Source organism: Oryctolagus cuniculus, chromosome 2 (genome assembly GCF_964237555.1).
Source record: "Oryctolagus cuniculus chromosome 2, mOryCun1.1, whole genome shotgun sequence".
NCBI classification, from domain to species: domain Eukaryota; kingdom Metazoa; phylum Chordata; class Mammalia; order Lagomorpha; family Leporidae; genus Oryctolagus; species Oryctolagus cuniculus.
The window spans coordinates 92,599,235-92,621,015 of NC_091433.1; the positions used below are offsets into that span (position 1 = coordinate 92,599,235).

General features: G+C 54.7%; 1 protein-coding gene across 4 annotated transcripts in view; it reads right to left on the reverse strand.

Moving 5' to 3' along the window:
• Window positions 1-6,812: 6,812 nt before the first annotated feature.
• The window catches only part of SLC20A2 (solute carrier family 20 member 2), a 102,946-nt gene continuing 87,977 nt past the window's right edge, over window positions 6,813-21,781 (reverse strand). For all 4 annotated transcript variants that reach the window (XM_051832414.2, XM_070068621.1, XM_070068620.1 and 1 more), the window contains exons 9-11: window positions 18,218-18,403; window positions 17,428-17,512; window positions 6,813-8,265 (exon numbers count right to left, since the gene is read on the reverse strand). In XM_051832414.2, the coding sequence (XP_051688374.2) occupies window positions 8,101-8,265; window positions 17,428-17,512; window positions 18,218-18,403 (436 nt within the window). In that variant the 3' untranslated portion in view covers window positions 6,813-8,100. The remainder of the gene's footprint in view (window positions 8,266-17,427; window positions 17,513-18,217; window positions 18,404-21,781) is intronic.

Below are 21,781 nucleotides of genomic sequence, written 5' to 3' on the forward strand. Positions count from 1 at the left end.
GAAAACATGCTCTGCTCGGTGGGGTTTGCGTCTCCAGTGCTGTTGTCTCAGTCCGGGCTCTTGCTCGTCCCAGCCACCTTTGGCTCTCTCACCCTGAGTGCTCTCCGGGTCAGGTGGAAGGTGAGATGGGGAGTTTTGTTATGCTGGGGAAATGTGCAAACGTTGTCACCTGCCTGCTAGGTAGTGGGGTAGGGCACAGTCATCCTGGTCGCTTTGCAAAGCTGCTGAGAACGAGTGAGGGTGTGAGTGGGTGACAAGACAGAGCAAAGGATGAGGCCAGCCCGTGGAAATGTGGTGGGGAGGAGACGGATGGGGTGGGGCCACAACGCAGGGGACGCGCACGGGGCTCCCCGGCTCGAGAGAAGTGCTTTGTATCACTAGATCTGGAACTGATGATGGCCCAGGAGTGCAGGTGCCGCTTCAGAAAAGCAGCAGAGGAGGGCTCAGGGCTCACTGGTGGGACTCCTGGAAATCTCTTTTTTTTTTTTGGGGGGGGGGGAACAGGCAGAGTGGACAGTGAGAGACAGAGAGAAAGGTCTTCCTTTTGCCGTTGGTTCACCCTCCAATGGCCGCCACGGCCAGCACGCTGCGGCCGGGGCACCGTGCTGATCCGATGGCAGGAGCCAGGTACTTCTGGTCTCCCATGGGGTGCAGGGCCCAAGCACTTGGGCCATCCTCCACTGCCTTCCCGGGCCATAGCAGAGAGCTGGCCAGGAAGAGGGGCAACCAGGACAGAATCCGGTGTGCCGGCGCTGCAAGGCGGAGGATTAGCCTAGTGAGCCGCGTCGCCGGCCTGGAAATCTCTAAAACTAATACGTGCTGGTTTACAAGTAAACTGAAGGCCGCTGCTGTGGCACAGTGGGTTAAGGCCCAGCCTGTAGCACCAGCAATCCCATATGGGCAGCGGTTCGAATCCCGGCTGCTCCACTCCTGGTCCAGCTCTCTGCTAATGCTCCTGGAAAGCAGTAGAAGATGGCCCAAGTGCTTGGGCTCCTGCACCCATGTGGGAGACCCGGAAGAAGCTCCTGGCTCTGGGCCAAGCTCTGGTCATTGCAGCTATTTGGAGATTGAGCCAGCAGATGAAGGTCTCTTCTCTAACTTTGCCTTTCAAATAAATAAATACATCTTTAAAAAGTAAACTGAAAAATTCCCATTCTTCTTTCCATTCCTTCTTCAAGCATATCCCTACATAATTTTTAGTGTTTTTTTTTTTTTAAGATGTATTTATTTATTTGAAAGAGTTACACATAGAAGGGGAGGCAGAGATCTAGGTCTTCCACCCACTGGTTCACTCCCCAATTGACTGCAACGGCTCGAGTTGTGCCAATAAGGAGCCAGGAGCTTCTTCTGGATCTCCCATGCAGGTGCAGGGGTCCAAGGACTTGGACGTCTTCTACTGCTTTCCCAGGCCATAGCAGAGAACTGGATTGGAAGAGGAGCAGCTGGGACTCGAACAGGTGCCCCTATGGGGATTCGGGTGCTATAGGCGGTGTCTTTACCCACCACGCCACAGTGCTGGCCCCAATTTTTAGTGTCTTTAGAGATTATATAAAATGTTAAAATGCTTATCTCTTTTTGTAGTACACTCTTAAATTTAACATATCAGGGTCCTCTTTCTGTCCATGTCTGCCGCATTTTTTATTTTACATTCTGTATAAGTGGGACGTAAAACATTTAGCTACCCTGAACGTCCCCCTGCCCCCTTTTTGTGCTATATCCCGGTTTTAGCTTTACAAATGGTGCAGTGTCACTGTTCATTTTGTGAATGCTTCCTTAGCAGCACTGCACGGGGGAACTTCTGTGCTGGTGAAAATGGTCTCTGTGCGCGCTGGTGCACGGGAGGGGTGCAAGCCACGTAGGGCTCTCGAGCTCGTGAAACGCAACAGATGTTCAGTTGGCTGTTGCACTGGGCAGTGCAGCTCTCAGTGATTTCCAGATGTGAGATTGCTGAGTTGTAGGGCTTTGCATTTGATTAGTGTAAACTTGCCCTTCAAGAATTCTGCACCACTTATATTTCTGTCTCATCTTCAGTAACACTGAATGTTACCAGACTTCCACATTTATACCAGTTTTTTAAGTGAAAAATGGAACGGCCTTGTTTTGGTTTTCATTTCCATAATTGCCAGTGACATGGAAGTGTTCAGATGCTTCCCCATCGTCTCATTCTGACTTGCCTATGCAAATCCAAATGTATTGTCTTACAAACAGCAGTCGCCTTGGCTTTGTGAAAAACTGCAGTGCAAGATATTCCTCTTACCACCACCAAAGAGTATCTTCACTTGCCAATACCCGATACTCGAATATGGTCGACTGGGCAGTGAGTGGACATCACGTACGTTAGAAACCACCCATGACGCCAGCAGTGTTTTCACTGATGCTCTCTGTAGGCTGACCCTCCATTGCAAGAGGCAGAGTAACCCAGAAAGGGAAGGTGCTGAGAGGGGTGAAACCACGCCTTAGTTCTGTCTCGTTAACCGAGGCCGGTTCACACCGCGGCTGGCTGCAGCCTGAGCGTGGAGGGGCTGGTGCAGGGGCCCAGGGCCGCTGTGCAGTGTGGGCCGGAGGGGTTGGCAGCCGCTGCGGTGTCTGTGGGGCCTGTTCGCTTCTCTTCAGGGCGGCTCAGGGTCAGGGGCAGCTCAGAGTGCGAGGAAATGCTGTCGGGAAGGGGGTTGCGCCCTGTCCCTGCTGGCGCTGTGCTCGGCTGTTGCAGAGCGGAAAGGACAGATTCGGGTGTCGATGCCCCAGTCCAGAGAGGAACTTGGGCCGTCTTACTGACTCCTGGGGCTGGCTGGTGGTTCTGAGCACGTCGTCAGGGAGGGAGTCGGGGAGCTGTGCTGGGAAGGGGAGCGTGGTAGCTATAACGGTCACGTCATAGAGAACAGGCTGTTTCATACCAGTGACTTCCGGGCAAGCAGGAGCGCCCTGGGCACGGCGCTTCCTCACGGCTGCTTCCACACTGCTCCCCCTCGCTGCTTCCTTCGCCTTGGATTCTCCTTGGAATTCTCATGGCCACTCATGGCCACTGCTGGGGTTCTTCGTCTTCTCGAGCCTGCCCTTGGCCCTCACCACAGCCCATGAGTGTTGCTCCTGGACCTGTGTAGCTAACATTAGTGTGTGCTCTGATTCAGGGCCTGCATTTCTGGAAACGTATCTAAGGGCCTCAATCATCAGAGTCGCACAGAGACTTACGTTCTAGGTTTCTTACTGCAGAGTTTATAATACTGAAAAATCAGTAAGCCTCCAGATGCGTCACCTAGGGCAGTAGTTAAATAAATGATGGGATAGTCATTGAATAGAATATTACCCAGTCATTAAAAACCGTGTTTCTGGAGAAGACAGGAAGTGGTCACAGTATAACATTAAATATTAAAAGCAAGTGAAAAGCCACGTTTCAGTTTTGTTTTTGAACAGGTACATGCAAACGCAGGACAAGTCTCCAACATGTCTGCACGCATTAGTGCAGGAACATGGAACTTCAAGGAGCTGCCACTGGTTTTGCACTTTATTTTTCAAGTTTTCTAAAAACATATTTATCATTTTTGTAATTGGGGAGGAAAAAAACCCTTCTAGTGAGGATTGAGAAGGGCAGCAGGCGCCGGCGGCAGCACAGAGCGGCCGGGGAGCTGGCATCGGCCCTGGCAGGAAACACCACTGGTCCTACTCGCTTCCTATGAGGCGTCAGATTCTTAGGAAATGTTGTGCTAAAGAGAGCTTAGGGTTTGCACATCACAACAGGTGACCGGACCACATCATGGTCTTGACCTCTGAACATCTCGGCCCCGGGGGGTGGAGGAGGACGGTTGGTGTCTGGGTGTCATTTGGTTGCTGTCCGGCCGTGGAGGCCTGTCTGCGCCTGTCTCAGTGCTGTGTGTGTAGGCGCTCAGCGGGGCGAAGACGGCCGCGTCCTGGGCCACACCGCAGCCTCGGGCTCCCTGCGTGCCCCTTCCTTGCTGTCCGTGTAGACATCAGCACGGAGGCACTGCCTGCCGCCTGATCTAACGCTCCGCCCTGAGCGTGCGTGCATGTGCGCTGTTGGTGTGAGGACCAGCTGCCTTTCCTGCGGGGACTCCTCTCCGAGAGGGCGATGTGAGGGGAGCACCATCCTTCCTGAGCCAGGTTTTAGGCAAACTGTCAATCAGGACGGGGAGTCGGTGCTCAGATGCCATCTTGACCCCTACAAAGGGCTGGGTGCACCTGCTGGACAGCGCGGGCCACAGCGGGTTCTGGTGCTCTGAGGCCAGTCTCTGTGTCCAGAACCATGTCCATCACGTCTAGTCCGTCCTTCCCAGATGTACCTGTGCAGACACTGAGTGTGGTCCGGCTGCCTGGAAGGAAGCCACGGGAACAAGACACCTCTTCATCTTCATCCTGTCCCTTTAAGCCACCGACCGGCCAGCCCCACCTTCTCCCAGAGAGCTGGTGTGTCCATCTAGGGATGTGTCCCAGTCTTGAGGTGTTGGGGGTGAATGGAATGTGGGCTTGGACACAGCCTCCCAAGGGATTCGCTTGTCCCCACGTGCTCTGCCTTCAAACACCACCCTTCCGCCTGCCTCCCAACCTCAAGAGCTCCCCTCTTTGTGGTCTCCTGGGACAGCCGGTGGGCATCCAGAGTAGCCCTGTGCCCCCAGCGTCCGCTTTGCCAAATTCTTCTCTTCTCTGAACACTTCCCCGACCCGCTGCGCCCCTTATAGCCCTTCCCCGAGGGTGAGAGCCACAATGTGGCAGCCTCACCTGTTTGCCTCCAGTGGTCTGGCTGGTGCTTGGCACTTAACAGGCACAGGTAGGAATTGCTGAATGAATGGAGACCTGGACCCAAGCCATCAGGCAGGTGCCCCGCCTTGGCCTCCCAGGCGGGGATTTCTGCATACGTGGCGGGGGGCTCTCCTTCAAGTGCCTGCGGTTCCCTGGGGCCCTCAGGGAAGCACCCATCACTTCCTGCCCACCATCCACCCAACATCCCAGCGAGGCAACTTCAAGGCTCTGAAGATAGTTGCAATTCATCCTAACTCCACTGGGTGTCGCTGCTGCTGCTGCTGCTGCTGCCTGCCAACGATGACAGCGCAGCCAGGGTCGCTCAGTCATCATCCTTTTGACCTTGACCCCTTGCCCTACAGACTCAGAGTTTGGAATCTCTAAATTCAGGGTTTTGTTTTGCCCAGGTTACGCTGGTCAAAACCCCTTGGTTGCTTAAACAGATTTTGTGTATCATGTTTAATTCCTCGGGATGCTTCCTTTCTAGGAACGAGAATTAACCATGAACCCTAGATAGGAAGAGTAGGGGCAGGAGGCCAGCTGCTGCCTCAGTGCAAGGTTTCCCAGTGCCAGGCCAGCTTCTGGTGTTTCAGAGACCAGATATGGGGACCGCAGTGTTTCACGGGAATGAAGGGCTGTGAGGGGGTGGGGGGCTTTCCTTTGCTCCTGCACCAAGGACAATCCAGGAGCAAGGGCTGGTGTGGCGCTCACTTAACCATGCGCGCAGGCCTTTCCCGCGTCTTCCATCAAGCAGGTGGATGACCCGGTCTCGTCTCCGCCCCCGGCTGTAGGCTCTTGTTCAGCTAACTGGGGTTTCTCCTCCATCGCCCAAGACTTGGAACATGCACGCACCACGGAGCAGCAAGCTGAGGTTCATCCACGAGGGACGGAGAGTCCCTCCCCGGGCTGGCCCCCGACTTCCTCAGGCTGGCTGAGATGGTCATGGTGCATACTGAGTGGACAAGGAGGCCGGTGCTAACAGGGTCAAAGATGTGACCCCAGGCCCTTGAGCAGGAGCCGGGAGTGACCCTACCTGTGCTAGGTTCCAGCTGCTGGGCTAGGGAGGGGGCAGGTTTGCTCTCCCGCAGGTGAGTGGCAGCTGGGTGCAGCCTTGTAACTCATAAGGTGTCTTTTCTGGCCTGGCTTTATTGTGGAATTAAAATCATGGCTGTAGAGGCCGGCGCTGTGGCGTAGCGGGTAAAGCCGCTGCCTGAAGCACAGGCATCCCATATGGGCACCGGTTCAGGTCCCAGCTGCTCCACTTCTGATCTGGCTCTCTGCTATGGCCTGGGAAAGCAGTAGAAGAGGGCCCAAGGGCTTGGGTCCCTGCACCCGCGTGGGAGACCCGAAAGAAGCTCCTGGCTCCTGGCTTCAGATCGGCGCAGCTCCAGCTGTTGCGGCCAATTGGGGAGTGAACCAGTGGATGGAAGACCTCTCTCTCTCTCTCTCTCTGCGTAACTCTGATCTTCAAATAAATAAATAAATAACCTTTTTTAAAAAAACCATGGCTGTCCCAAGTTCGTGTCATCTTCTAAACTTTTAACTTCTGTTCAGTAGGTTGGCTGTTTAAGAAGGGGCGGTGGGGGGTGGGGTGGGAAGCACGCATTAAAAAATAAGACCCTCGCTGAACGTGAGCATGTTTAGTATTTGCCTGAGCTCAGTCCCTCTGGGAAGGCAGGAAATGAAGCCCGGGACCCTGGTCCAGGAACGGGAGCTCCGTGTGACAGCGGCCAGGCGCGGCCCCTCCGAGCAGCCCAGCCCTCCCGCTTCAGGCGGAGGTTTAACCTGCCGTGCCACAGCGCCAGCCCGTCTGTGACCTTGCTGAAGCGCCTTGTGTGTCGACAGTGGGGACTGCTGAGTGCAGGGTGTAGAACATTCTTGCCTGTTCTTGCTCCTCTGTGTTTTCCGCACAAACACAGAATAGCAGGAGAAGAAGGGGGAAAGACAATGAAAGGTAGCTGAAAAACGCGAGTGGACGAACGATACAGCTTTTGTTTGTGTGGGAAGTTGGGGAGAAAAGCAGATGTCAACACTGAAGAAGAGAGACTTCGGAGGCCGACTTTGGAGGGGCTTTTTTTTATTATAAATTTAATGTGGTTGATTAATGCAAAATCACAATGAAGTACCGAGAAAATGTTTGTCAATATAAAAATTTTAGCAGCATTTCCATAGTTTCAGGCTCTGACATTAGTCACACTTCCTCCCGCTGTCAACAAAAAAAGAAGAGAATCTGCTGGGGCTACAGTAGAGCATTGGCATGGTCAGCTTGGTCAAGGCCTCGGAGAGAGCCCCACGGCCAGTGCGTTTGCTCACGTTCCCTCTTCCTGCCCCTGGGATCTAGAGTGGCAAAGCACGGGAGAAGGCCCGCACGCCTTTCACACTGGAGGTGGGAACTCCGCTCCACAGGCCGCAGGGAGAGGGCTGGGAGTCTGCACTGGACACACACATTGGCACGTTGGCACGCGCTATGCTGATGACGGTGACGGCCACGGCAGGGCTGCCTGGGATCTGGGTCATGGTGGCAGTGGTCTGTGTGTGTGGGGGGAGGGTGGGGCTGCTGGTGGGTGGGGGATCCAAAGTGTGACCTGCTGGCGATGGGTGACTGGGGCCTCAGCCACACGGTGCCCCGGGCGGGTGGGCATCGGGCTGGTGTGGCCGCCTCCCAGGAGGGCGGTAGTGGTTAAGGACGAGGGGAGACGCACAATATGAAAATATAATACTGGCAAACTATACCCCTGCTTCTTTGGTACTTTCCAAAAATCTCGGATCAGAAAAAGTGAAAGGGAAACACACACCGTTACAAAAATTACAGTTTTTCAGTATTTACAAAAGCCACGAGGGTCTACTGTACAAGAACCGGTACACAGCTGTCTGCAGTGAAAAGCACTTGTGGGCCCCTTGCCAGCCTCACCCGCCCGAGTCGGCCGTGTGCGTATCCTGCTGCTCACTTCTCTTACAGTAGTCAAAGGGGAAGATGTCGCCTGGACGAGAGATCACCTTCCAGTCCACGCTTTCCTTTGAGAACTGTCTTGCCATCTGCCATTGAAATCATTATGTACAGGATTGACCGGGGACTGAGTTCTAGGCAATTATCTCCACTCCCAAGTTGAGTACGTTTGTAATAATGCTACCTATTCTATGTGTACAATATGCAGTTTAATATATAAGGAACCGCACCACATCCTGTCACCATGATACCGGCTGAATGCGTAGTGTTATGTGCAGTAGTGAAGTTAGCTCTGGGAGGTGCATTTGCAGCCTGGCGGACAGGGTGTGTGTGTGTGAGACATGAGGACACGCGGCGGCCACATACTCCCACACCACCCGGTCCCGTGGAAGCGAGACGGGTCACACGTATGGGAGGATCCCGTACATGAGGAGAGCCATGATCGCAGCACTGAACAGCCCGGCCACGGGGACCGTCACAAACCAGGCCACGAAGATGTTCCGGAAGAGGCGCCAGTCCACGGCCTTCCGGGAGCGGATCCAGCCCACAGCCACCACGGAGCCCACCTGCAGGGGACAAACGTTTCAGCGTTGACAGCAGAGGTCCTACATCCTCACCGGTGACACCTGCAGCAAACGGGCTGTCCCAGGCATGAACCAGGCATCCACCCGCCCTGTCCCCGGAGCCTGTCAGAAGCTTTTACGATGACTCAGATTGTAGGCGTCGTTGTCCTCGGCTCATTTCAGCGGGCGGGTCTGCTCGGTCTGAGTGAAGTTAACCCAGTTAACATGCGTTCCACTAGGAACGCATTTATTTCATAAATCAAGCCGTGGCACCTCACTTCGCACGCGACCCCAGGGCCAGTGTGCCCCACGCCAACGGTAGTTTGAGAATCCTTGTGCAATGTGCCCTCATGTCCTTTAAGAGCTGGCCCGCGGGCCGATGGGGTTCACCCAGCAAACACAGCTCGGCGCTGGGGCAATGCGGAATCCAGCACCAACTCCTACACCAAGGCCAACCGGAGCACAGAACCCCGGCAGCGCACGGAGAGGCAGCCGCTCCAACATCTCAGCCCGCAGCGCCGGGAGGACAAGGGCCCCCGCCCGAGGAAGGGTCAGCCCGGGCTGCTCTGAGGTCTCGGGCCAGGCCCTGTGTGGTGTCAGAAAGTGGTGCTCCCGCTTAGCGGTGCCTAGAGCCCGCTGGACCACAAGGCCGCGCATGGTCGGATCCAGAAACGCGACTGCCCGAGATCGATTCTTCCCGTCACTCCCGGGGCCTTCCCAGGGCTTGCCTTTCAGTGCCCTGCCCTTGTTCTGGACTCCCTCGCAGGGGAGGGGTGTGTGTGTGTGTGTGTGTGCGCGCGCGTGCACGTTTCAAGCTGTTTGCCTTTAAATGCTTTCTTTTCTTAAAGCATAAAAGTAATGCCCTAGGGGCTGGCGCTGTGGCGTAGCAGGTAAAGCTGCTGCTGCAGTGCCGGCATCCCATATGGATGCCAGTTTGAGTCCTGGCTGCTCCGCTTCTGATCCAGCTCTCTGCCATGGCCTGGGAAAGCAGTAGAAGATGGCCCAAGTTATTGGGCCTCTGCACCCACGTGGGGGAGCCGGAAGAAGCTCCTGGCTTTGGATCGGTTCAGCGCTAGCTGTTGTGGGCATTTGGAGAGTGAACCAGTGGATGGAAGACCTCTCTCTCTCTCTCTGCCTCTCTGTGACTCTGCCTTTCAAGTAAATGAATCTTTTTTGAAGTCCTAGTATAATTGCAAGCCTGTGTAATGGGAGGAGTGGGGCGTTACTTGGAGCTCACTACTACATGTATGTATTTCAAATATTTTCTTTAAAAAGGGCTTATTTATTTTATTTGAAAGAGTTATAGAGAGGGAGAGGCAAACACACACACACACACACACACACACACACACACAAGCATGCTCTTCTATTTGCTGGTTCACTCCCCAAATGGTTGCAACAGCCAGGCTGGGCCAACCTGAAACCAGGAGCCGGGAGCTTCTTCCGGGTCTCCCATGTGGGTGAAGGGGCTCAAGGACTTGGGCCATCTTCTGCTGCTTTCCCAGGCCACAGCAGGGAGCTGGATCAGAAGTGGAGCAGCCAGGACTGGAACCAATGCCCCTGTGGGATGCCGGTGCTGCAGGCGGCAGCTTTACCCACTATGACTCTGCGCCGGCCCCTGTTTCCAGTACCTTCTTTGCAAGCATGCCTTCCCTGGGACATATTAGAGTACACTTCCATCCCATTTCTTTACAAGAAACTGCACTACATCAGCGCGCCGTCTTCAGCCCTTCTGACCCTTTAGGTGGGTGTACTCGAAAATTCTAAAGCATTTCGATTCACTTCTCCTTTTTCTCTCTATTATAAATAGCCTCATGATGAATATGTTGATATTTACGCATTTGTTTTTAGATGTAAAAAACGAATGTTTCCTGAAACAGACTGTTAGTTAAAGAGGAGCATTTAAAATGCATCCGGAGTGGCAGGTGTTCAGCTTCGCGGTAGCAGGCACCAGGTGAGAGGCCTGCAGCCTCTACCCGAGTGCCTGGGGCTGGTGCCAGGCTCCGGCTTCCTGCTAACGGGGGGTGGCAGTGATGGCTGAAGGGATGCGGCTCCTGACACACATGTGGGAGACGCACACTGAGTTCCCCTCCCCCAGCTGGGACCACTGTGCCTATGTGGGGGATGAGCCAGCGGATGGAAGCTCGCTCGCTCTCTCTCTGCCTCTCATGTAAAGTCAAGAGCTGCTGTTCTAAATCAATCTATCTACCAGTCAATCAGTCTTGGGCCTGGTGCTTCCGATCCAGCTCCCTGCATGTGGGTGGGGGGGCAGCAGATGATGGCTCAAGTAGTTGGGTCCCTGCTGCCTACACGGGAAACTCGTACTGAGTTCCTGGCTCCTGTCTCAGGCCTGGCCTTGCCCTGGCTGTTGCAGGCATTCAGGGACTGAACCAGTGGATAGAGTCTCAGTCTCTCAGTCTCTCTCTCCCTCTCCCTCTCCCTCTGCCTTCCAAATAAAGATAAAACAAACTTGAAAGTAACAAATGTCTACCTTAAAATCATTTGAAACGTAAAAGATCAAGAACTATCACCCTTTAACTCAAATTCACCAATTTTTAACATTTTGCATTAATCCGATTAGAAGCGTTTACTAACGTGCAGATATTGTTCTTATCACACTTCCCTCTCCCGGCTCCCACCTTTATCACGATGGCTGCAAATGGTGACCAGCACCTCCCTTCCCACTGAGCACCAGGGGTTCTGCTCTGAGGAGGAAGCTTTCCCAGCATGCTTCGGGGTCCACATACAAACACAAACTGCCAGTCTGGTAAGCGGCTGTCACTGGAGACCACCCACAGTTCGGGAGTTTTAGCACATTGGAACAATCGTAGAAGTTGCTCCAATGCGGGCTGTTCCACTTCCCATCCAGCTCCCTGCCAATGCTCCTGGGAAAGCAGCAGAGGATGGCCCAAGTGCTTGGGCCCCTGTACGCATGTGGGAGACCCACATGGAGTTCTAAGCCCTGGGTCCTTGTGGGCCTCTGGGGAGTGAACCAACAGATGGAAGATCTCTCTCTCTCTCTCCAACTCTGCCTTTCAAAATAAATAAATGTCTTTAAAAAGTTATCAACGTGGCCCCGCTGTTCTTGATGACACTGTTGATGTCATTTATCGTCAGTGTGGCTACGGCTTCTCTAGTTCGGGATGCGTTACACTGGGCTCTGGCATCAGGAATATCGGCGTATGCTGTGTAGAAGGAACCCGAGTTTCCAGGTCTGCAATTGTCCCTCCTTCGCGGGGAAAGTTTCCCTAATGTGAGAATTAATCTTTCTGGTGGAGGAAATGTATGCATCTACCCCGAGGGCAGCCGGCGGTGACCCCTTCCCTTTTGCTTTTTTGGGTGAGAATCACTGTTTTTGGAAGACTCCCTTAATCTTGTCCTAAAGTGCTGCTCAGGGCTGTACACTTGTTTTCCTACTCCATATGCCAACATTTCTGTGCTGTTCTCAGAGGTTTTCAAGCCCTTAGCATATATCCGTGTGGTTTCTTCCATAATTAAAACAATTCTGTTATTATAATTATGTCTTTCTCTTTTTTTTTTTTTTTTTTTTTTGACAGAGTGGACAGTGAGAGAGAGAGACAGAGAGAAAGGTCTTCCTTTGCCGTTGGTTCACCCTCCAATGGCCGCTGCGGCTGGCGCACTGCTGCCGGCGCACCGCGCTGATCTGAAGGCAGGAGCCAGGAGCCAGGTGCTTCTCCTGGTCTCCCATGGGGTGCAGGGCCCAAGCACTTGGGCCATCCTCCACTGCACTCCCTGGCCACAGCAGAGAGCTGGCCTGGAAGAGGGGCAACCGGGACAGAATCCGGCGCCCCGACCGGGACTAGAACCCGGTGTGCTGGCGCCGCAAGGTGGAGGATTAGCCTAGTGAGCCGCGGCGCCGGCCGTCTTTCTCCTTTTTAACTCAATTCCCCTTCCTCCTTTTCCATGATGTGGTTTGCTATTATTTTATGTGTAACCACTAGCCTTCTTCATCTTCACCGCTGTTTTTTAATTTATTGTGTTTTTATTTAAAAAACGTTTTTAAACATTGAACGGTCAACTTAATTTTTTTCTGAAAGGCAGAGAGTCGGTGAGGCACACACAGGCACACACACAACACACAGAAACAGAGTGAGAGAGACAGAAATACTGTCCATCGTCTGCTGGTTTATTCCTCAACCTGGGAGACCAGGCTGAAGCCAGGAGCCCAGAACTCGGTCCAGGTCCCCGCTGTGGGTAGCCGGAACCCACAACCTGAGCCATCACCGCTCCTGCCAGGGTGTGCGCTAACAGGAAGCTGGGCCTGGATGTGGAGCTGGGACTATCGCAGACAGTCTGACTGATACGGGATGTGGGTGTCCCAGCTGGGGTCTTAAGCGCTGCACCAAACACCCACCCCTGTTGTGCTCTTGAACTTCTCATATCCTCTATTTCCTCAGGATTTTTACTGCTCTGGACTTTTTATGAAATCCCAATTTGGTATTTGCCTGTGCATCAATTAAACCACTTGCAGATGGGGACTGTCATCCCACAGGACCCTTGGCTGCCGGGGCGGTGCTCTGTGCAGTCACGTGTATACAGCTGGTGCCTAGTATTTCCCAAGAAAGCTGTCATATATATTTGTTAAACTCCTTTATTCAACTGTCACTTAAAAGAGTATTGAAAATGCTCCAGGGCTGGGGCCGGCATTATGGCACAGCAGGTAAAGTCACTGCCTGCCATGCCGGCATCCCATATGGGTGCTGGTTCGAGTCCTGGCTGCTCCACTTCCGATCCAGCTCTCTTCTATGGCCTAGGAAAGCAATAGAAGATGGCCCAGGTGCTTGGGCCCTTGCACCCGCGTGGGAGACCAGGGAGAAGCTCCTGACTCCTGGCTTCAGATCAGCGCAGCTCTGCCCATTGCGGCCAACTGGGGAGTGAACCAGCGGATAGAAGACCTCTCTCTCTCTCGCTCTACCTCTCCTTTCTCTGTGTAACTCTGACTTTCAAGTAAATAAATAAATCTTTAAAAAAGATGCTTCATACTGTGTTTCAACACATCAATTTCCAGTTTCACTTCTTTGTGATTAGAGTGCTGGTTAACACAATTCCGTTTTAAAAACTTTAGAGAGACTTTAATCTCGGTTTACTTCAAAATGCTTAACTATTCACTTACTATCTACGTTTATGACTAATTTTTAAAGTGATGTAAGGCGGCGTGTGATCATCACCTGGTACATGCTTACCGACCAGTCTCTTCTCAATGCATGCTTCACACTCCTTTCGCTCCTTAGCATGCCCCTCCTTCATTTGTCCTAGGCTCAACTTCAGTAATTTCTGAGTTCTAACAGCTTTGCTCTGTCAGTTCAGCAGTTACATGTTCTTTGGCTCAGAAAAGACACAGTATGTTTTCATGGTTGATGTCATCTTCGGCTGATATGTAACAACACTGGGGTGGACATTTGGTGCAGTGGTTAAGATACTGTTTGGGGGGCCGGTGCTGTGGCGTAGTGGGTTAAAGCCCCCCCACCCTGAAGTGCTGGCATCCCATATGGGCACTGGTTCAACACCTGGCCGCTCTACAACCGATCCAGCTCCCTGCTGATGGCCTGGGAAAGCAGTGGAAGATGGCCCAAGTCCTTGGGCCCCTGCACCCACGTGGGAGACCTGGAAGAAGCTCCTGGCTTCTGGCTTTGGATGGGTGCAGCTTTGGCCATTGCGGCCAATTAGGGAGTGAACCAGAGGATGGAAGACCTCTCTCTCTCTCTCTCTTTCTGCCTCTCCTCTCTCTGTGTAACTCTGACTTTCAAATAAATAAATAAATAAATAAATCTTTAAAAAACAAAGAGACTGCTCGAGACACCTGCGTCCGTAATGAGTGCCTGGGTTCCAGTCCTGCTCTGTTCCTAATGCCAGCTTCCTGCTACTGTGCACCATGGGAGGCAGCAGGTGCTGGCAGCAGGAGCCAGGAGCTTCTTGTGGGTCTCCCATGTGGGTGCAGGGGCCCAATCACTTGGGCCATCTTCTACTGCTTTCCCAGGCCATAGCAGAGAGCTGGATCGGAAGAGGAGCAGCCGGGACTTGAACCAGCACCCATATGGGATGCCAGCACTGCGGGCAGTAGCTTTCCTCGCTACACCACAGCACCGGCCCCTCTCTGCTTTTAAGTAAAATTAAAAATGCATAAAAGTTGGCATTCCCTGCTGTGTTCTAATTTCCCTTTTAAGAAATTATGGTTCCAGGTTACGTAAGGCCCACCGTTGGATACTGACAGAATTACTGAGAAGGGAACCAGAAAGCAAGAATTAGATATTAAACAATAAACTGCAACTCAACATCTTTAAGCAGTGTTTCCCATATGCTGCTGTTCCAGACCTTGGGCTGTGGGTGGCTGTGCGGCTCCTCGCTGCAGGCTGACATCATGGGCAGTCCCCGCGAGGGCACACTCTCCCTCCACCCCACGGGGAACTCTACCGCTTCCAGTAATGTCACCCCTCCTTCCTACCACAGGGCTCCCAAGCCACCTCTGCCCGGGGTAGTGGACTCGTGTGTCCTGTGTCAGGCTCCCAGTCAGAGCAGGGAAGACTGACTAGCACGCTGCAGTCAAATGTGGCTGGGAAAGCTGCGTTTTCCAGACCAGGTTCTGTGTCTTTGACTAAGGCTTCCGACCTTAGCCAGCGGCGTGAGCCCAGCGAAGTATCCAATAATCAAGTCCTAGAGCAAAATCCACACCACGGACACGCAGGAAACGGAAACACTTCTACGGAGCAACATTTACAAGCAAACGCAGACTGTCCTAAATATGCCTCCAGGGGTCAAATGGGAGAGTATCATTTCTGAATTATTCTTTCCCAAATCATCCATTCAGCTAACGTGTGTATCACTGACTGCTTTAAACCGGCCACAGCAAAGCCGAGCACCCAGCTACGGCCACACAGGAGGAAGTGTGATGAGATCTGCACGAATTCGAAAGCTCACCTGAAGACAAGAGTTGGCATCTTTTCCCCTGCCAAGTGCCCAACCCCCGTCCAACGGCTGGCTCTGAGCAAGGACCTCGAAGACCAGGCACAGAACAGCTCCTGGACCAGTACATTCAGGAATGGCACCCAGTGGACGTGGACCCTCTGGGAAGGTTCCCAGGTCACACTTCCCTCCCACGGGCCCTGCTCTTCTGCTGCCCACGTCTGCCCACGGGGACGCACGTGCTGCAAGGGAGTAAGTGTGGCGGCTGGCTGTGGCTGCGGGCTCTTCCCAGGACCTCTAGGGTTGGGACTTTGCTGGGTGTCACTTGTTCTGCCGGCCCGCAAGGTCTTGGGAGCCAGGACCCTGCCCGGGGCTTGGCCTAGCGGTTCCTGGACAACACCATGGGACAAGCAGGTGGGGACCTGGGTTGGTCTCTGTTTCTCGCGTTTACCGATGGCGCTGACGCACCTCCGTGGGATCTGCACAGATACCGTGTGACAGTGACGTGTGCCTGAGGCCCCCTACGAACTGGACACAAGTCCTTCAGTCACCCCAACCTTATTGCAGCAGAAACAGAAACACTGGGGGCGTGACATGGTAAGACCCAATCGAGGAGTTCACGGTTCATTTTTGAAGGCATTTTCTGCTTCCCGTCTGCTTCTAGAAGTGGTACTCTTGGAGTTTAGGGTTATTCAGTGTCACTGGCCAACTCTGGATCGTCGGTGAGTTAGGGGCCGCGCTGCTGCTGAAACAGCTGGGCAAGCCCACGCCGACCACGTGGAGAGCAGCCTCTCTCTCCCCCGGCGGGCTGGCAGGTGCCTTCTCTGGGGGGCTGCGGTGCCGGGCTCAGCACTAGACAGACGGCGGGCATGGTGCTGGTTTACAAGCTGCCCGCAGCACGGCTAGCACCCGACTTCCTCGGGAAAGCGCGTGTCTTCCTAACGTGCATGTGCTCCGTGCGCCACCACAGTGAGCCGCTGGCGAGGGCGCGGTGGCGGCGCTGTGCTCTGGATGGTTCTGGGTTGTTTCCGTGGCTTCGGGGAGCATAGGCTTCTTGATCATTTTTAAATAACTGGAAGAGGGTGCCGGCACTGGGGCATAGCGGCTAAAGCCGCCACCCACAACACTGGCATCCCATATGGGCGCTGGTTCGAGTCCAGGCTGCTCCACTTCCAATCCAGCTCCCTGCTAATGCGCCTGGGAAAGCAGCGGAAGGTGGCTTGGGGCCCCTGCACTCACATGGGAGACCTGGAGGAAGCTCCTGGCTCCTGGCTTCAGATCACCCCAGCTCTGGCTGGTGTGGCCATTTGGGGAGTGGGCCAGTGGATGGAAGATCTCTCTCTCCTTCTCTCTGTAACACTGCCTTTCAAATAAATGAACAAGTCTTTAAAATAAATAAACAACCAGAAGGAGAACACTAGCACTTGATGAAAGGCAGGGGTGCCCCGTGAAGTAGGCTGGGCACCTGCGCTGGCATCTCAGCTCTGCCTCTCCTCGCTGTGTGATCTCAGGCACGTGGCTTAACCTCTCTGAGCTGCCTCACCTGTAAGACCTGCAGAGGCTCTGGGGAAGAGCTCACATTCACAGGGCACTGGACGGCACTCAGAGGGCTCGTGGTGCCGTGGTTCAGCTGGGGTGGCTCCGTGGTGCAGCTGTGCACCGCGGTGGGGGGGGGCAGGTCTGACCCCGGTTCCCTTGCACACTGACCGTGTCAGGGCTCGGCTTTCTCCTGTGCTCACTGGGGAGGAGCACTGCTCTCACGGGGGTTAACGACTTCCAGTGCAGGTGCGAAGCACTGACCACCACGCCTGGCACTCTATGTGTCGGAAATTTGTGGGAAAGCAGGTTCTCCCGTACATTGTAGCAGAAAGAAACAACCAGAAAAGCTCTTCCCAACAAGGCCATTCCTCATGCTCTGCAGAGCGCCCCGGCTGACAGTCCTCTCGAAACAGAACTTGACATTCACACATGCAGCACTGGGCCACAGAACTTGACATTCACACATGCAGCACTGGGCCACAAAACTTGACATTCACACATGCAGCCCTGGGCCACAGAACTTGACATTCACACATGCAGCACTGGGCCACAGAACTTGACATTCACACATGCCGCACTGGGCCACGCCTAGCGGCGGCCTAGACACCCAGCCAGCACAGCCCGCGGACCCAGGGGCCCCCACGACGCTGCCCGGCACAGATGGGCGCCCAGGGGGCGGCCTCCGCCTGGCTGGCAGGCACCTACCTTGCAGTGCGTGGTGCTGACGGGAAGTCCCACGTTGGAGGCGATCACCACGGTGAAGGCCGAGGCCAGCTCGATGGTGAAGCCGCTGCGGGGGGCGGGGGCAGAGAGGGCTCAGCACAGGCCCTTTGTCAGCCCTGGCACGAGCCACGGTCCCGTTTCCCGCCCCCGGGGGCCCACGCGGCTGGAACTGGGTCATAAACGCCCGCTGTGCGGGAAGACGGCCCGAGCGTCCTCCTCACTCATCCTTCTCCACGTCAGCCTTCTTACAAAGACTCTTATTGAAATGAATTTCAAGGGATTGGGGGAGGGGAGGCAGGAAGCTGAAAGGCTAGCAGGCAGCGCCTTTCCGGATGCTGCTTTTTAGAAAAGAGAAGCATCTCCTGTGACGTGCAGCTCCACGTTTTGGCTATAGTCCCAAAGCATCTCAGGGCCACACGGTACCCGCCCCCCACCCCCACGCAGCAGGCAGCAGGTGCACCCCCACGGGGCCGGGTGCGCAGTGTCGGGGCAGGTGGCGAGGCTGGGGCCATGGTTGAGTCTGCAGCCTCCTGTCCGCTTGCTCCCTGGACCTGAGGGACCTGGTGGGGGGCGGAGGCTGGGCCCCTCTTTCGCTCTCTGCGCTGATTCAAGCCCCCCCCCCCCCCCGCCCCGGTCCTTCTGGCCCTCCTGCTCCATGCTGCTGAGACGGGGCAGGGGAGTGCGGCCAGACAGGGCGCGGATGTTGGCCCTGTCTTCTCTGTGACACTGGGCCACAGGGTGGCTACGCCGAGGGGACGGCCCACGGGCTCACCTGGATGGCGTGATAGGAGTGAGGTCCTTCCCCATGGTCTGGATCACTCTTCTCCCCCAGACCCAGAGGCCCATGCAGATGCCAACTCCTCCGTAGAACAGCAGCCAGATGGGAGTGGCGGCTTCCTGCATCACCCCGCCTTGTTTGTAAATCAGCCACAGAGCCACAAGGGGCCCAATGGCGTTGCTGGGGGGGGGGGGACAAAACAAAACAAAAACAGAGCCCGTCAATCACCCCGGTAAGCGTGGGGGCGCCATCCACAGTGACTTCTCAGCCCGAGGACAGCTGGTGGCTCACGCACACGACCTGGTGGCCACACACTGACCGCCTGCTTCTACTGGGGTAAAATGCATTGGGTCCCAGTTTCCCCATAGCTTTGCCAACACTTGTTATTGTCTGTTTCTTTTTTTCATACTAGCTGTTGTAATGAGTGTGTGACTCATTCAGGTTTTTTTTAAGTACTGGAAAAAAAAATCACAAGAAATGGACACAATAAGCAAGTTCTTTTTTTCTCTCAAATTTCTTTTGACTGCTACCCTGTAGTGTCGCTAACAGTATTAGCTACTGGTCCTGTCTGGGGCCACAGTTGGTTGCTGGTCATTTCTGCTCACCACCACCCCCACTTTACTGCCCAGGAAACTGAGGTCGAGGTCAAGGTCATGTGGTGAGCCAGAGGCGGCCCGGGTGTGAGGTGGGCGCGCAGTCTGAGTGCACACTATTGTTGCTAGAACCTTGCTTCTCTCAGGCGACACCCCTGCTCAAGAGCCCCGACACCAGGGAGGGGTGTGTGTTTACGGCAGCTGATAAGATACCAGCTGGGACGCCAGGATGCACCTAGGAGCGCCTGGGGCTGACTCCCAGTTCCAGTGCTGAGTGCAGCTTCCTGCCCGTGTGCACCCTGGGAGGCACCACCAAGCACTCTGTAAAGAATCGGTGACTGGGGCCAGTGCTGTGGCATAGCGGGTTAAAGCCCCACCCTGCAGCACTGGCATCCCATATGGGCGCCAGTTCGAGTCCCAACTGCTCCACTTCCGATCCAGCTCTCTGCTATGGCCTGGGAAAGCAGTGGAAGATGGCCCAAGTCCTTGGGCCCCTGCACCCACGTGGGGGACCCAGAAGAAGCGCCTGGCTCCTGGCTTTGGATTGGCTCAGTTCTTGCCGTTGCAGCCAACTGGGGAGTGAACCAGAGGATGGAAGACCTCTCTCTCTCTCTGGATCTACTTCTCTCTGCAACTCTTTCATATAAATAAAATAAATCTTAAAAATAAAAGAATCAGTGATGAGGAGGAAGCGGGCTGGCCAGTGGGGTTGGCTGGAGCAGGGTGGTGAGACACATTGCTAAGATGAGACAGAACAGGGCATCCACATAAAATACTCCGGAGAGGCTAGTGATGTCACTGGGCTGGTTTGATTCCCAGCTGCTCCACTTCCAATCCAGCTGCCTGCAAAGGTACCGGGGAAAACAGTGGAAGATGGCCCAAGCACATGGGAGACCCGCATGGTGTCCCAGGCTCCTGGCTTCAGCCCTGGCCATTGAGGGCATATGGGGAGTGAGCCAGCGGGTGGGAGACCTCTCTCTATATAACTCTACTTTTCAAATAAATAAAGAAAGAAACCTTCAAAAAAAAAAAAAATCCTGGACACGCCCACAAGACACTGGACAGAACCTAAGACCCAGGGGATTGTCTGGTGACAAGGCTTCTCTCACTGAGGACAGAAACGCGGGTGCACACAGGCAGATGGTGGAAACCCATGGTTACCTATGTGACCCGATAACCAAGACCACAGCAGAGACACCGGTCCTGCGTGACGGAGACCCTGACAGTACCAGCGAAAGCATGTGGACAGTGACAACCCGAGGGGCCCCGTCCCAGCCACGTTCGACAAAGCCTGGCTCGGGTCCTCACGGAAATCCCATGGTACAGACGGAAACCAAGATCTGGGGACAGAGACTTCTCCAGGGCCCCAGGCCCCAGGTGGGAAGTGGAGCTGCTGGACTGTCGCTCCCCCTCTTCGTGGAGGAACGACACTAAACCCTGCCTAGGCTTCATATCCGAGTCACGGCACCATTATGTCGCTCCCCCTCTTCGTGGAGGAACGACACTAAGCCCTGCCTAGGCTTCATATCCAAGTCACGGCACCATTATGTCGCTCCCCCTCTTCGTGGAGGAACGACACAGGACCCTGCGCTGTTCTTTCTGTCTGCTCGGCCCTCCCCGGGTTTGCTGCTGGTTCTTCCCGGGTTGGCTACTATCCCTTCCACCTCCGTGGAAGGGCAGTTCCCCCTGGCCGCATTCCCCACTTCCGCAGGGGAGCGGCACACCGCCGGCCGGCTCTTCTCGGGGGCTGCACAGGTGTTCCTTCAGCTAGATGTTCCCCATAGATGTTCCTGGTGAATGCCGTCTCTCTCCTCCTTTATAGTCCTCCTCTGCCAATCCCAACTCGGCTGCCCACACGCCGAGTACGCTGCTCTCCAATCAGGAGCAAGTCCTACAGTTTATTGGTTGAACTGGAGGCAGCTGTGTGGAAGCTGTTTACTTCTCTCCCAGCGCCATATTGTGGGAGAGCAGATGCATAGAATAAGTCTTAATTCCAGTAACTTAGTCCAGTCCGGATTGCTCCCCACAGATCCCCCTTTCTTTTTATTTTTGGCGTTGATACGCGCCTGTCTTCGGTGCCCTGCAGCACACACTCTGCTCTACTTGCTAGAGTTGCCACAGGCTCTTACAAGTCCTATCAATCAGGCAAACCGAATCCGGGTCCTCTCTTCGCCATGTTGTGAGGAGGTTTTTAGGCGCTGATGCGTGCCTGTGTTCGGTGCCCTGCAGCGCATGCTCTGCTCTGCCCGCAGGGGCTTACAAAACCTATCAGGCAAACCGAATCCAAGCCTTCTCATTGCCGTATTGTGGGGGAGACTTATTAGTGTTGGTTTGTGCCTATCTTCGGTGACCTGCAGCTCATGCTTTGGTCGAGCTGCTTGCTGGTGCTTACCGCCTTAAATCAGGCAGACCGAATCCAAGCCTCCTAATTGTATTGTGGGGAAGCCTTACTGATGTTAATTCGTGCCTGTCTTCGGTGACCTGCGGCGCATAAGCTGCTAGCCACCGCAGGTGCTCATCGTGCTCATCGCCTCACTTAATCAGGCAGACCGAATCCAAGCTCTCACAGTGCAGTGTTGTAGGGAGGCCTTTCTATTTCTCTATTTCTCTATCTCCGGGCATTCCTATTTCTCCCATTTTACTTCTATCTGCCAACATTCCCATTTCTCTCACTCTACTTCCAAACTTCTGTTTCTCTTATCCCCGCAGCTTCCCGCTGCCCGCCCCGAGGCTACTTCTCGGCGGCTTACCAGCTGAGCTGCTTCAGCCCGCGCCTCTTTCATCTGCGCAGCTTCCCGGCTTTGCGCGGCTTGGCTTCGCGCGCTCCGCGGTCTCCACGCCCTTCGCGTCTGCACCACGGCCTACGCCAGCCCCGTTCCCTATCTACTTGTGCCCCGCACGCTCTCTCTGCGCATGGCAGCCTCCGCGAGTCACACAGCGTGTAGCTTACGTGTCCGCCACTAGC